This window comes from Callospermophilus lateralis, chromosome 6 (genome assembly GCF_048772815.1).
Source record: "Callospermophilus lateralis isolate mCalLat2 chromosome 6, mCalLat2.hap1, whole genome shotgun sequence".
In the NCBI taxonomy this organism is placed as follows: Eukaryota; Metazoa; Chordata; class Mammalia; order Rodentia; family Sciuridae; genus Callospermophilus; species Callospermophilus lateralis.
Window position 1 is genome coordinate 144,637,643 of NC_135310.1, and position 15,591 is coordinate 144,653,233.

At 41.0% G+C, this 15,591-nt stretch overlaps 1 protein-coding gene across 8 annotated transcripts in view; it reads right to left on the reverse strand.

Moving 5' to 3' along the window:
• Positions 1-5,567: 5,567 nt before the first annotated feature.
• Positions 5,568-15,591, reverse strand: part of Cage1 (cancer antigen 1) — a 47,308-nt gene continuing 37,284 nt past the window's right edge. For 5 of the 8 annotated variants that reach the window (XM_076859163.1, XM_076859162.1, XM_076859164.1 and 2 more), the window contains 2 exons: positions 13,492-13,560; positions 8,806-8,977 (listed from right to left, as the gene is read on the reverse strand). In XM_076859163.1, coding sequence (XP_076715278.1) covers positions 8,875-8,977; positions 13,492-13,560 — 172 coding nt within the window. In that variant the 3' untranslated portion in view covers positions 8,806-8,874. Of the gene's footprint in view, positions 5,640-7,032; positions 7,578-8,805; positions 8,978-13,491; positions 13,561-15,591 lie in introns of those variants that run through there. The other 3 variants (XM_076859168.1, XM_076859165.1, XM_076859166.1) reach the window with 2 other exon arrangements.

Genomic DNA, 15,591 nt, shown 5'->3' on the forward strand with positions numbered 1-15,591 from the left:
GTAGCCCTGTTCGATCCTCAGCACCACATGCAAACAAAGATGTTGTGTCCGCTGCCGAAAACTAAAAACAATAAATATTAAAAATTCTCTCTCTCTCTCTCTCTCTCTCTCTCTCTTTTTAAACAAAACAAAACAAAAAAAAAGAGTGCCTGACACCCAATGGGAACTCAGAAAATTCTTATTTAGTCAGTGAAGGTGTGGCATTAATATAATCATATCTTTCCTCCATAAATTTACAACCCAGTTTTTATTGTAAACCTAATAATATGGTTGGGATCTGAAGTGTCCCTGCAGCCTATATGCTACAGGTTTTTGGTTGCCAGCCTGTGGAGATACTGGGAGGTCTTGGAAACTTTAGGAGGTGGGGCCTGAGGACTTTAGGCACTTAGGTCATTGAGGGTATGGTCTTCGAGGGGATATTGGGATCCCCAGTCTTTTCCTATCTTTCTCTGCTTCCTGACTGCTGTTGGGTGAGCAGCTTGTTCCACTACACACTCGCTGCCATGATATTCTCCTTACCACAATGAAACTAGAATTTTGAGATGAACTGAATTCTCTGCTTCTGTTGGTGGGTGGGGTCTGGGTAAGGCTGCAGGTCTCTGTAGCCAAGAAACATTATAGCTCTTACTGGTGGGCTATGCCTGCAATGTTGCAGCAGACCACAGCAGCTCACTAGTCAATTTCTTCTTCTTTTTGGATTCTTGTCTCATGAATTTGAAGAATGAAATCCATAGACCAGGATGAATGGATATAAGAGTAAGATTGTTGAAGAACAGAAACAGGAGCAGAACTCTTGCAGTGCAGAAGGGTACCTGAGAGCAGGTTTTCTCCCTCCAAGTGTGCTAGTCTAGGGGTTTATATAGCACGTAATTCACTGCTATTGGTCCAAATTCATGCTGATTAGGGCTTGGAAGCTTACTAATGCTATTAGTTAATTTTTGAGTCCCAATTTTCATTCAAGTCTGCCCCACCTCCATTTTCTCATGGCAGATCAGGAAGTGGGAGGTTGAGTCATTGGATGGAGCTGCAGTGCTGCCTGGAGCAGGCTTCTGCACAGGCATCCTGTATAGTGCCAGGCCTGGCTGCCAAAGGATGACAGGTTGGTGCTCCTCAGCTCGCCTCAGTGCTGGCTGGCTATGCAGGTCCACATGGCCACAGGCTGTGCTTGCCTCTCTCACTCCAAGCCGCCTGGGTGCCACTCTGCTGCTTCGCTGTTGCCCTGTTTTGCTGCTGCTCCTTGGCAGGGACCACCAGTAGGCTGGCTGCACACCTTGGCAGCCAGGAAGCCATGTCAACAAGGCCCAGAGTGATGGAACCAAGCCACCATGGCCTGAAACCTCTGAGCCTATGAGCCAAAATTAACCTTTCTTCCTTTTAAGTTGTTCATCTCAGGTATTTTGTTAGAGTGACAGAAAGTTAAACTAACACACCTAGTGAGAAATGAAAAAATAGCAAACAAAAAAATGTTATGTTTACTATATTCAAGCAAAGAGTTAATGTCCTTTCACCTAGCAAGGGCTTAAAAAAGAATTTTCATTCTTTTATTTATTTATTTTTTGTACTATATCATTGAGGGAAAAATTCTTCTGTAATCCTTATGTAAAGGGAAAAGGAAACAGAAAATAAGGATAACTTTTAAGGGAGTGTTGGTTAAAAAAAAAAAAGAGGGTGCTGGTTCTCCAGGCTGACTCCCGTTTAGAAGGAGGTCCTTCATTCTTTCCCCAGCTCATACTTCACTGAAAAGAATAGGGGAAGTCACAACCATCAGATCACTCACCACAAAACCCACCACCTACCTGCATCTGTACCCGCAGGCTCTGCCTTTCTTTCTATTACAATAAAATATTGTTTATTGGCCTATCAAAGTCCAGCAACCATTTGCGGTTTGGATCCCATTTCCTGCTCAAAGACAAGTGATTCTGAAAATAGCCTTCTCTTCTTTACCTCACAATAAATTCTAGTTTTCTACTTCATCACTTCCATCAACATACAAATATTCTATAATATTGCCTGTCATGAAAAAATAAAACTCTCCTTGGCCTCTCATTTCATTCTCATTTCTTTGCTCCCTAACACAGTAAAACCTCACTCTCCTACCTCTCAATTTTCTTCTCAGCCTACTCCAACTGAGCTTTTATTTTTAACCCTCCACTGAGACTTGCTAAATCTAAGGATCCTCATGTAAACCTTTCCTACCCCTGCCTCATCTAACACCTGACTCTCTAGGCTCAACGACAGCTACCTTCAGTTGGTTTCCCTTCCATCTCAATGGGCCCGCTCTGCCTGGCTGCTCAGGGTAGGCCTGCTAGAATGGATACACACGTAAAGCTGGAAAGCCCACCTGCATGTGTTATGCTAAGTCCCTGAAGGACACTCCTTTACTGCCGCAGTCTAGCTGGGCACAAAATCACGAGCCACTCACAGCTTGTAGATTCAAACAGCAATGCTTTATTCCTGATCTCACACCGACACTCTACAATCACGTTCTGGGGAAATCCACGTTCTCTGCCCAAATTCCACCTTCTCTGCCTCCCGAAAACTCTCTCAATCCCGGGAGAACTCAAGGGGAACTCAGGCAGCAGGATACGCCCTATTCCCAGCAGGAATAATCTTAAACCTGGAACCGCCCTAAACCCGGATTGTCCTAAACTGGGAACGCCCTAAATCCAAGGAGAGCCCTAAACCCGGATCCGCTGGGTCCTTGAGCAAGGTCACCTTACATGCAATGTCACTGCAAAATGTCTAAGGCAAGTCCTATTTCCACGAGTCCTTCCACTAAGCAACATGGGGTACGCTGGCAAGGAAATTGTCATACCTACTTGGCTAATGGCTCTCAGCACTTTACCACAATGAGAAAGAATGCACTGGTGAGAGGGGCCAATGTGGTCCATGTGTTCCAGAGGCCAGACTAGATGCTGTTAGGAACTGGGCATGGAGGCCAGCTGAAAAGAAGTAGGTACAAGGGTCCCAGGAAGAGAAGAGGAAACGTATTCCTAGGGAATGGTAGAGGTGTGTGTCATCCTCAAAAGGGGAGTGGTCTCCATTTCTTATAATTCCATGTTAAATGTTCTTTTCCTATTCCATACTGTTTGCCACATATTATACTTTAGGGGAGAAAGTGCTAAGTGCCATTAGAAAGTTAAGACAAAAAATAAAAGAGAGATATTACTTTCAGATTTTTGTGCTACCTCCTTAGTACTTTTTAGTTTTAATTTTGAGACAGCATCTAAGCTGCTGAGGGTCTTTCTAAATTGCCAAGATGGAAGGAGACCCTCATTGTTATACAAAATTACATATAAGAGGTTGTGAGGGGAATGGGAAAAAAAATAAGGAGAGAAATGAATTACAGTAGATGGGGTAGAGAGAGAAGATGGGAGGGGAGGGGAGGGGGGATAGTAGAGGATAGGAAAGATAGCAGAATACAACAGTTACTATTATGGCATTATGTAAAAATGTTGTTGTGTAACCGATGTGATTCTGCAATCTTTGTAATGTTTTGAATAACCAATAAAAAAAATAAATAAAAATAAATTGCCAAGATGGATTCAAACTTGTAATCCTCCTGCCTCAGTCTCCCAAATCCGTAGTATTATAGGCAAATGCCATTATGTCCAGCTCAGATAATATTTAAACTAAGCCTTAAAGGATACAAATAGTTTTAAAATGAATAACTGGGTGATGGAGGTGGAGAAGGACATTTAACAGGCAGGAAGGAAATAAAGAAAAAGGAAGCTAGTTGGGAAAAGGCACACAAGTCATTAGGAGCCAGAGCATGGAAGGCAATGAATGAATGATGGACTACAGAGCTCGGTGTGCATGATAATTTTTCCATGAATTATTATCCAGCCTTTAAGATAAAAGTTATAAAGACAGACGTAACTCAGTTACAGGACAATGGTTAATCATGAAGCACACTGAGCTTAGATAGCCTATTAAGACAATATGTCTGAGGGCTTTGTAAACTCTTTCAGTATAATGGGGAGTGAAAAGAGAAGATCCATGATCTCTGGAAGAATAGAGGTTTGCAAGAGGAATTTTTTTAAAAAGGTATTATGGTTTATTATGTCCCCCCAAAGCTCATGTATTTAAAAGCATGATCCCCAATGCAGGAAGGTTCAGAGGTGGGATGTTTGGGAAGTGATTGGATCACAAGGCTCTGAGAAATGGGACCTAATTAGAGGAAGCAGGTCACAGGGGCCTACTCTGGGGGTTTGTCTTCTTCTTGGCCCCTTTCTCCCTCTGTGCTTCCTGGATGCATGAGCTAACAGCGTTCCTCCACCATGGCCTTCGGCGGGCATGATGTCTGTCCATCCTCAGGCCCAGAGCAATGGAGTTGGCCAACCACAGACTAAATCTCTGGAACTGTAAGCCAAAATAAATCTTTCCTCAGGTTGTTTTTGTCAGGTATTTGGTCACAGTGACGGAAAGCTGACTAACGTATAAGATTTATAAAGTAAAGGTGCGAGAGGGTAAAACTATTTCACAGAGCAAGTCATTATGGAGATGTGATGAGTCAGAATCAAGGGGACAAGAGACTAGACAGAAGGGCCAGAAAGCTGATAAGCACATTGGAACCTCAAGGGGAAAAGAAATCATGCCCTCTTGTAATCCACAGCGAGAGCCAATGCTTTGCTCTGTGAAGGCAGAAGCAGCATCCATTTCCAATCTCACCTTTCCTGTGAGCCTCCTTATTACAGAAGGGAGTGAAGCTTTCAGCCATGGGCTCCTTCAACTCACCACAGCTCACGTTACCCTGAACATGCCCATCCTGAGTTCCTATCTTCCAACCTCAGAGATGTCCCTGTCCTTAGGCTTTGCTGTGGAACCTGGTCCCTGTTTCTTCTCTGAGACCTTAATTCATCCATCCCTGCTCTCTACTTTACCTGAGTCTCATCCCCGACTTGGAACCTTCTTAGAAAAATATCTGCTTATTTAATACCTCCATATGAATGTTTGAAGCAACCTCGAACTCTTCAGACCTCTCCCTGCAAACCCGCTATCCCTTGTCTTTAGCCTTTAAAGTGGCTACCATCCACCCAGAACTCTGCTAGACTTCCTGGATCCTGATCTCCTTATTTCCATAGCTAACCAATCGCTAAATCCTTTTCATTTTACCTCTGAAGTCACATTGTACCCGTATCTCCCTCTTTATGTCCATGGCAGTCTTAATTCTTGGCTCAGTTGTGCCTTGCCTGGATCACTATACCAGCAGCCTCACGGATGCTCCTGATCCCATATCTCCAACATCAACCTACCTCTTTCATGTCATGTCACTATGTTGGGGTGCTCTTTTAAAAATGCATACCTGAGCACATCACTTCTCCACTTAAAATCTCTCAGTGCTTCTCATCAGAATCAAGTTTAGTTTCTTAGCTTGACATTTAATGATCTTCATGATCATCCTCATCTCTTGCCCTGTGAAGAACTTGGGTTTTAGACATGGTTCTAGAACAGTTCACTTATCTCCCCAATAGGTTAGATACTACTTGTAAAGTTCACATCATTTTTTGTCGTGTCCTTGGCAGCTGACATAGAGCCTGTGACATAGTTTTTGAAAGTCATTAAGCGTTTATTGAAAGACTGACGTAGACTTTGCATCCTTAAGCCATGCAAGGGAGGCTTGTTCATTTTGAAATAACCTGTAGGTAAGAGAACATAGATGTTTCATAATACACATTAAATCAGTATTTATTCACAGAGCCCTATTTGTAGACAATCTGGGTTACTGCTTTCTTTCCACCTATTTCATCCCATTTGTGTGCAGATTCCAGACTTAGCTATCCCCCTCCCCACCACAATACCGGAATATTCTACCACTGAGCAACATCCCAGCTGCTTAACTGTTTTATTTTATTTTATTTTTATGTGGGTATTGGGGATTTATCCCAGAAACACTTTATCACTCAGCTACATCCCCAGCCCTTTTAACTGTTTAATTTGAGACAGAGTATTGCTAAGTTGCTTAGGGCCTCGCTAAATTGTGAAGGCTGCCTCGAACTCGCAATTCTCCTACCTCAGCCTCCCAAGTCGCTGAAATTAGACGACTAATTTGTGCCCAACTATCATATTTTAGTTTTCCATACAGGATCCCATGAAACCCATGAATAATAAGAAATGTCTCTTTTCACAGCTTGAATCACTTCAAAGTTTTCAATGCTTAATTTTCTGAAATTAAACAGTTACTGCTACAGATTGCTCAATTCATTATATATTTCTCATGGTTTAATTTGTTACTAGTCATGTTCCAACTTTTTATATGCTTTTTTAAAAAAAAGTCAAATTTAATCAGTTTATGTTTTAACCATTAGGACACATATTTCATGGGCTGGGGATGTGGCTCAAGCGGTAGCGCATTCGCCTGGCATGCGCGGGGTGCTGGGTTCGATCCTCAGCACCACATAAAAATAAAATACAGATGTTGTGTCCACCGAAAACTAAAAAATAAGACACATATTTCTTAAAAAAATTAATTCAATTGCTGAATATGTCAATCCTAGTTGACCTAGCACTGCCTGGGCCTCCCCTCCTCTTTCATCTCAGAGCCCAGAGCCCTCCAAACCCTGGGTCAGTTCCACCCACCATGCAGGGCCATGTGACTGCAGGGGTCTGGGCTCCCATGTGAGGCCCTAGCAGACCATCTCCCTACCCAAGTGTTCCAACTTTCTGAATTTGAGAAATTATCAAACGTTCTGTGTCCAAATTCATGTAAGACCTATCTCATACAATTCCTTAACAAAAATAACAATAATAGCTTTTATTTATACAGCATTTCTATCAGAATTTGTTATATACTCTACATATATTTTTCCTTTTGTACATAATTTAAGCATAACACTAACTTTTGTGAGATAAAATAATTTCTTCCTTTCCATTCAAGGTATATTTTGTTTTTTTTTTTTTTTTCAAGGTATATTTTGATTAATAGCTATACTTTCAGCCTGGTTCTGGGTTTTATCAAAAGGATAACACATGGGGTTTTTTTTTTTTTTTTTTTTTTAAATTTCTGGTACATTTCACAAAATCAGTTGTCTCTGGCTCCTTTGTTGAAATTCAGAACCAACTCCTCAAAACTGTGTTAAGGTAGAAATTATAAAGGCTAGGCCTTATGGACCAGTTTTCTTTTTATCTGAGACTTAATTCCAAATGATCTTAGAGTAGTGTCCTTTTAAATCGAGTTTGTGGTAGAAGAGCCTTCCAGCCTAGAGGGAGAGATGTCTTTAGCACAACAAACAGCTGATGTGAAATCTGTTAGTAAATCTTTGTGCATCACTAAGCCCCTGATAATATGGAAGGGTATTCTGTGAGAATATTTGGCAAAAGAGCCACTGCATTCATCTGTGTTGAAGTAGAATGTGTTTGATTGGTCACAAGAAGAAATTAGAAGAAAAGTTATCACATTTTTTTGGAATGTAAAATTTCATTGTGTATACAGATTTTAATACATCATATGTATGATTAGCTGGAGTAGTATACTTAGTAATAATTCTTCCTGGAGTAGTTGATGAAAATGACTAGTGCTTAATCTTCGGTCTTGTTTAAAATAAATCATTTCTATTTCCTTTAAAAATATTTGGCATCTAAAAGTGAAAAAGAAAAAAATGTTTTATAGGCTTTGGAGAAAGGCATTTAGTGACAGGACTTCTGAACAGCAAATTCTTGGTTACCTAGGGGAGAGGGCTGTGAAGAAAACCTACAGATGAACTCCACAAAAAGTACCCAGGCTATATTTTAATTAATACTTTTGGTTTTATTTCAATCCTTCTCCCACTGAGGAACACTATGAAAAACAAGGTGGTGGAGTTTCATCTTTCTTGATTTGGTTGCCAGTGGCAGAGAATGTAGAAAAGGAACAGAAGCATTAGTCTGAATAACTGATGAAGTGACTTACAGCGCAGTGCTGCAGAATTAATGGTATTTATTGGTGCCCTCATAATTCAACTATTAGAAAAGCTGTGTTGCAATGAGAGACTGACCTATTGATCATTGCCCTCTTCCACAAAGCTATGTCACAAAGAGGCCACAGTATTCATGAAACATGCCCATGGCCTGGGGCAGGACAGGAGCAGCAGCGGAGTATTAGGCATGATTCTAGCAAGTGTAGCTTTGGTCTGGGTCCCAAATTTAATTCTCACTCACTCCTAGTTAGGTACCTACTAAGTGACAGGTGCTTGGGGAATACCGAAACAAATATGAGACAACTCCTGCACTAAAAAAGTTCTAGTCAAGTCAAGGGTCATGAACAGTAATAAGCAGTAATAAGCAGAGAACAGTAATATTATGCTATAGGAGATATTGTGCCAATAGGTATGGTGTGGGCACCTGGGAGGAAGCTAGCAAGTTCCATGTGGTAGACAGAGAAGAAATGGCTTCTTAGAGAAGATGGAGTGTGAGCTGGCAGATGCTCGTAAGGAGAGAACTGAAAAAAGCAGAAGAAAAGTAGCTGGAGAAGAACATACCAAGTGGGGGAAAGCAGCACGGTCAGTAATAGGAAGGCACAGAAATAACAGCATGTTTATAAAACTGCAGGTAGTTAGATATGCTGTATATAAATGATGATGAGGAGAAAGCAATGCATGATAAAATTGGAGAGGAAGGTGAGAGCTAGGTTGCAGAGGACCTGAGATGTGCAGTTGAAAACCATCCAAAGGCTTTAGGTAGGGGAGGGTCTTGATCATATTTTGGGTTTTTTTTTTTTTGTTTTTTTTTTTTGGTATGGGATGGAACTCAGGGACACTTGACCACTAAGCCACACCCTCATCTCTATTTTGTATTTTATTTAGAGACAGGGTCTCACTGAGTTGCTTAGTGCCTCACTTTGCTGAGGCTGGCTTTGAACTCGATATCCCCCAGCCTCAGCCTCCTGAGTTGCTAGAGTTAGGTGTGCACCAACACACCCGGCCAAATGTAGTTTTTTTTATAATGACTATCAAGATGACCTACCAAGGTCATGGACTTCGGATGATTTTCTAATCTTGGTCTGTAGGAAAGAAAAGAAAAGAATGTAAAAAATGGGGAAGGACAAAAATAATGACATTTTTCACTATGTTCACTATGTAGCATATTTTCTTACTCACTTGCAAGGAAAATATGCCAATTAGGACAGAACTATGAGACCCTAAAAGATTAAAAATTTTCAATATATAATATTGAATTGTCATAGATCATTCTTAATGAACTTGAATAGAAATATTAAATCAGAGTCTCAATTACATTTAACATTCCCATAGATTTATTTAGGAAAAGGTTTCTGGCCATGATTTGCAAACCTAATGAATTTCTTTGAAAGTGATGAACTAGAGGCAAAAATTAGACATTGAGACTATTAAAGTACCCCTTTTTTCATATCTTGATTTTCCACCATTCTCAGCACAATTAGCAAGAGTAGCATCATAATTTTGAGATGATGCAGAGAAAGTCTAAAGCTCGTTTGCATGCTGAGTGTACTGAGGTCAATCAGTCAATAAGAGCATATGGAAATGGTGATGGCTGAAGGCTGCCAAAATCTGAGATTTTTTAAAACACATGGCCTGACCACTTAGAAAAGGCTAGAGAGCTCTTTTGCCCCATGTCACCCCCTTGATTCAAGGCCAGTTTATACCCATGCATATGGGCCTTCAATCCATTGTGAAAACAGACCATAAGTAAACAAATATTTTTAAAAAAAATTTTTTAAATAGATGAATGCAATACCTTTTCTTAAAAAATTCATTTTTATGTGGTGCTGAGGATCAAATCCAGTGCCTCACATGCTAAGCAAGCGCTCTACCACTGAGCTACAACTCCAGCACATAAACAAATACCTTGACTGGTAAAAAAAATGTGAGTTTATATGCAAATTTTATTATTTTAAGTTTTAGAAAAAATTCCATAGTTTCTCTCTACAATTCATAGAAGACCCATATTCTGTTTAAATTAGCATTTACTAAGCATTTGTGATTTAGCATCAGATCACACTGTTTCATATTAGGCTGGGGGTGTAATTCAGTGGTAGAGCACTTGTCTAGTATGCCCAAGGGCCAGGTTTGATTCCCAGCAATGCAGTGGGTAAAAAAAAAATCATACTTAACTTAGCACTTTGCAAACAGCTAGTCTAAATCTGCTCAGAGGTTTTGATTTTTAGAACAGTTGTATTTACCCATGGTATGCTGAGCAAACATGACTCAGGACACAATCAAAACACAACTTTAGTTATTATCCAAAAGACAAAAGACAACAAGTGCTGGTCAGAAAAAAGGGAACCCTTGGCACACTGTTAGTGGAAAACAGTATGGAAGGTTCCTCAAAAAGTTAAAAGTGAACTACCATATGATCTAGCAATACCACCACTGGGTAAACATCCAGAGGAAATGCAATCAGTATGTGGAAGAGACATCTGCACACCCAAGTTCACTGCAGTGATATTCACAACAATCAAGAAAAGAAGCTGGGAGCAGTATCCCACTCCTATAATCCCAGGATTCGGGAGGCTGAGGCAGGAGGACTGAGAGTTCAAAGCCAGTCTCAGTAACTTAGCAAGGCAGTTAGCAACTTAGTTAGACCGTATCTCTAATACAATACAAAAAAAGGTGGGGTAGGGATGTTTCTCAGTGGTTAAAGACCCCTGAGATTCAATCCCCAGTACCAAAAAAGAAAAAAGAAAGAAAAAAATCTAAATGTCCCTCAACTGATGAATGGATAAAGAAAATGTGGTATACATACAACAGAATACCATTTGGCCAAATAAAAGAATAAAATCCTGTCATTTGTGACAACAGGGATGGAACTGAAAATCATTAGGTTGCAAGTACTGCATGATCTCACTCACATGCGGAATCTAAAAAAGTTGATCTCATGGCAGTTGAGAGTAGAATGTGATTACCAGAGGCTAGGAGGAGTAAGTGGGAGAAGGCAACGGGAAAGGTTGATCAGTGAATACTAAATTATAGTTGGACAGGGGTAAGTAGCTGTGGTGTGCTAGTATTACATAGTAGGGTGACTACACACAACAACAAAGTACTATGTATTTCAGAAAGCTAGAATGAAGGATTTTGTTTAACACCAACTGTGATACTGCTAGATCATATAGGAGTTCACTATAAAGCAATGACAAATGTTTGAGGAGGTAGATAAACTTACCCTGATTTAAAAATATTACATGACATGCACATGTATCAATACATCTCATAGTACCCATAAATATGTGCAATTGTTAAGTTTGTATGAACCAGCTAAAAAATAAATTTAAATTTAAAAATTCTAATGCAACTTTAATTTTTGTGTCCTACTTCTACCTTAAGCTTTTTCACTCAGGGAAACTTCTCATTTATATGGAATGGATACACAGCAAGCCCAATGGGTTCTTCAAAATAATATCCTTTGGAAACTCTGCACATGTGGAAAACCTACTCTGACTTTGGGAGTCTGCAATTGTTTTATTAGCACCCAAGGAACTGGGCCAGGATTAGTCCATTTTTAACATCTCACTATGTTCTTAATCAACCCTGCATGGGTTTCTGCATATAACTTATAGAATCAGATTCTGAAACAAGTCTAAAATAACTGATTATAGCTGGGTGCAGTGTTGCATGCCTGTAATTCCAGCCATTCAGAAAGCTGAGCCAACAGGATTGCAAACTGGAGGCCAGTCTTGGCAATATTTGGTGAGATCCTATAAAAAAAAAATAAAAAGGAGTAGGGGATGTAGCTCAATGGTAAATCCCCTTGAAGTCCAAATAATAATAAAAATAACAGATCATAAGATTTAATGTTAGTGTAAGAAAATATCTGGCCATAAAATATATAGCAAAATAAACAGATTTTTTTTTTTTTTTTTTTTTTGGTACAAGGGATTGAACTCAGGGGCACTCCTCAACCACTGAGCCACATCCCCAGCCCTATCTTGTATGTTATTTAGAGACAGGGTCTCACTGAGTTGCTTAGTACCTCGTTTTTGCTAAGGCTGGCTTTGAACTCAACATCCCCCTGCCTCAGCCTCTAGAGTTGCTGGGATTATAGGTGTATGCCACCACGCCTTGCTATAAGCAATTTTTTTTTTTTGCAGGCAAAATCTTAGTACATTCATAAGAGGCAAACATATATTCCTGAGGGCAGGAAATCTCTTTCCAATTCAGGTTCTATAAAAAAATATTTATCATATAAAGAGCTCAAAAAGCGAAACACCAAAAAACAAATAAACCAATCAATAAGTTGTCCAAGGATCTGAATAGACACTTCTCAGAAGATGATATACAATCAATCAACAAATATATGAAAAAATGTTCATCATCGCTAGCAATTAGAGAAATGCAAATCAAAACTACTCTAAGATTTCATCTCAGTCCAGTCTGAATGGCAGCTATTATGAAGACAAACAACAAGTGTTGGCGAGAATATGGGGGAAAAGGTACATTCAAACACTGCAGGTGGGACTGCAAATTGGTGTAGCCAATATGGAAAGCAGTATGAAGATTTCTTGGAAAATTGGGAATGGAACCACCATTTGACCCAGCTATCCCACTCCTTGGTCTATAGCTAAAGGACTTAAAAACAGAATACTACAAGGACACAGCCACATCAATGTTTATAGCAGCACAATTCACAATAGCTAAACTGTGGAACCAACCTATATGCCCTTCAATAGATGAATGGACAAAAAAATGTGGCATATATATATATATATACAATGGAATATTACTCAGAAAAAAAGAGAATAAAATCATGGCATTTGCAGGTAAATGGATGGAATTAGAGAAGATAATACTAAGAGAAGTTAGCCAATCCCAAAAAACCAAATGCTGAATGTTTCCTCTGATATAAGGAGGCTGATTCATAGTGGGGTAGGGGAGAGGGAGCATGGGAGGAATATACAAACTCTAGATAGGGCAGAGGGGTGGGAGGGAAAGGGAGGGGGCATGGGGTTAGAAGTGATGGTGGAATGAGATGGACATTATTATCTAAAGTACATGTATGAAGACATGAATCGGTGTGAATATACTTTGTATATAACCAGAGATATGAAAAATTGTGCTCTATATGTGTAATAAGAATTATAATGCATTCTGCTGTCACATATAAATTAAAAAATGCTAAACAATTTATCAGGTGATTATTTTAAAATCATTGCAAAATATTAAGAATTTTCCTATAATTTATCTTAAATTGAGACATGGAAAAGTTTTTAGAAATGTATTATATACATGTGTATAAATACACACACATACACACACTTTTTTAAAGCTAAAGACATTATTATTAGCTCGGTGTGGTAGTGCATGCCTGTAATCCCAGTGGCCCAGGAGGATGAGGTGGGAGGATTGCAAGTTCAAAGTCAGCCTCAGCAAATTTTTTAGTGAGGCCCTAAGCAATTCAGTGAAACCCTGCCTCTAAATAAAATACAATAAAGGGCCGGGAATGAGGCTCAGTGGTTGAGTACTCTGGAGTTCAATACTTGGTACCAAAGAGGGGGTGGGAAACAAGACATTACTATTGATTTTTAAAGAATGGAAAACTTACCTCAGTTTTCTGGCTCTCTCTCTAGGTCTTCTCATTAAATCTTCCAGATGTTTATTTCTCTCTTCTAAACTGAAAGAAGAAACAATTGATTTTTTTTTTTCTGAAGTGGACTCTTCTAGATAAATATTTTGTTAAGATTCACTGGAGCAGATCAGGCCCAGCGACCCGCGGAGCGGCAGAGCCACCCCCGCGCCTGCAAGGTAGGTGCACCTGCCACCCACCGGCAGGTCAGGCCCAGCAACCCGAGGAGGGGCACAGCTGCTCCACGCGCCTGCAAGGTAGGCAGAACCGTGACCACCGACAAAACAGGCCCAGTGGCCCGCCAGACACATCGGCCCGGTTGGGGGAGGGGCAGAGCCGCCGGGTGCCTGCAAGGTTGGCGGACCTGCGACCCACCAGCAGAACAGGCACAGCAATCCACAGAGGGGCAGAGCCACCCCCGCGCCTGCAAGGTAGGTGCATCTGCCACCCACCGGCAGGTCAGGCCCAGCAACTCTCGGAGGGACACAGCTGCTCCACGCGTGTGCAAGGTAGGCGGAACCGTGACCACCAACAAAACAGGCCCAGTGGCCCGCCAGACACATCGCCCCGGTTGGGGGAGGGGCAGAGCCACAGGGCGCCTGCAAGGTAGGTGGACCCGCGATCCACCAGCAAAACAGGCACAGCAATCCGCAGAGCGGCAGAGCCACCCCCCGAGCCTGCAAGGTAGGCAGACCTGCGACCCACCGGCAGGTCAGGCCCAGCAACCTGTGGAGGGGCACAGCTGCCCCACGCACCTACAAGGTAGGCGGAACCGTGACCACTGACAAAACAGGCCCAGTGGCCCGCCAGACACATCGCCCCAGTTTGGGGAGGGGCAGAGCCGCCACCAGCGCGTGCTAGGTAGACAGACCTGCAACCGACAGACAGAACAGGCCTAGCGGCCAGCGGAGGAGCAGAGCCACTGCTCACGCCTGCAAGGTAGGCGGACCTGTGACCACCGAAAGAACAGGCCCACCGAAAGTACAGGCCCAGCGGCCTGCCGGCGTGGTAGGCACATTGCCCCAATTGGAGGAGGGGCAGAACCACCGCCAAAGCCTGCGAGGGAGACTTTGCAACTATACAAGAGCAATATAAATATATAGGGGGAAAAATCAATAACACAACAGTTTCACCAAGCAGAAAGAAACACGATCAGTATGAAAAGACAAGGAAAGAAAGGACCACAAGCAATGCAGGTCAACTCAACTTTAGAAGAGGTAATATCTGCAGCAGATGGAATGTCAGATAAAGAATTCAGGATATACATGCTTCAGATGATCTGGAGTCTCAAGGAAGACATTAGACAGCAAAATCAGACAATGAAAGACCACTTTGACCACTTCGACAATGAATTACATAAACAAATCCAAGAAGCAAAAGATCAATTATACAGGGAGATAGAGGTTATAAAAAACAAACAAACAGAAATCCTGGAAATGCAGGAAGCAATAAACCAACTTAAAAACTCAATTGAGAATACTACCAGCAGAGTAGAACACTTAGAAGATAGAACATCAGACAATGAAGACAAAGTATTTCAACTGGAGAAGAACATAGACAGCTCAGCAAAGCTGTTAAGAAACCATGAGCAGAACATTCAAGAAATATGGGATAACATAAAGAGACCAAACTTAAGAGTCATTGGCATACAGGAAGGTATAGAGGTCCAAACCAAAGGAATGAGCAATCTATTCAATGAAATAATACGAGAAAACTTCCCAGACTTGAAGAATGAGACAGAATCCCAAATCCTAGAAGCCTACAGGACGCCGAATGTGCAAAATCATAAGAGATCCACACCTAGACACATTATAATGAAGATGCCCAACATACAGAATAAGGAGAGAATTTTAAAAGCTACAAGAGAAAGGAAGCAGATTACATTTAGGGGTAAACCAATCAGGATAACAGCTGATCTTTCAACACAGACTCTGAAAGCTAGAAGATCCTGGAATAACATATTTCAAACACTGAAAGAAAATGGGTTCCAACCAAGAATTGTGTATCCAGTGAAATTAAGCTTCAGGATGGAAGATGAAATTAAAACCTTCCACGATAAACAAAAGTTAAAAGAATTTG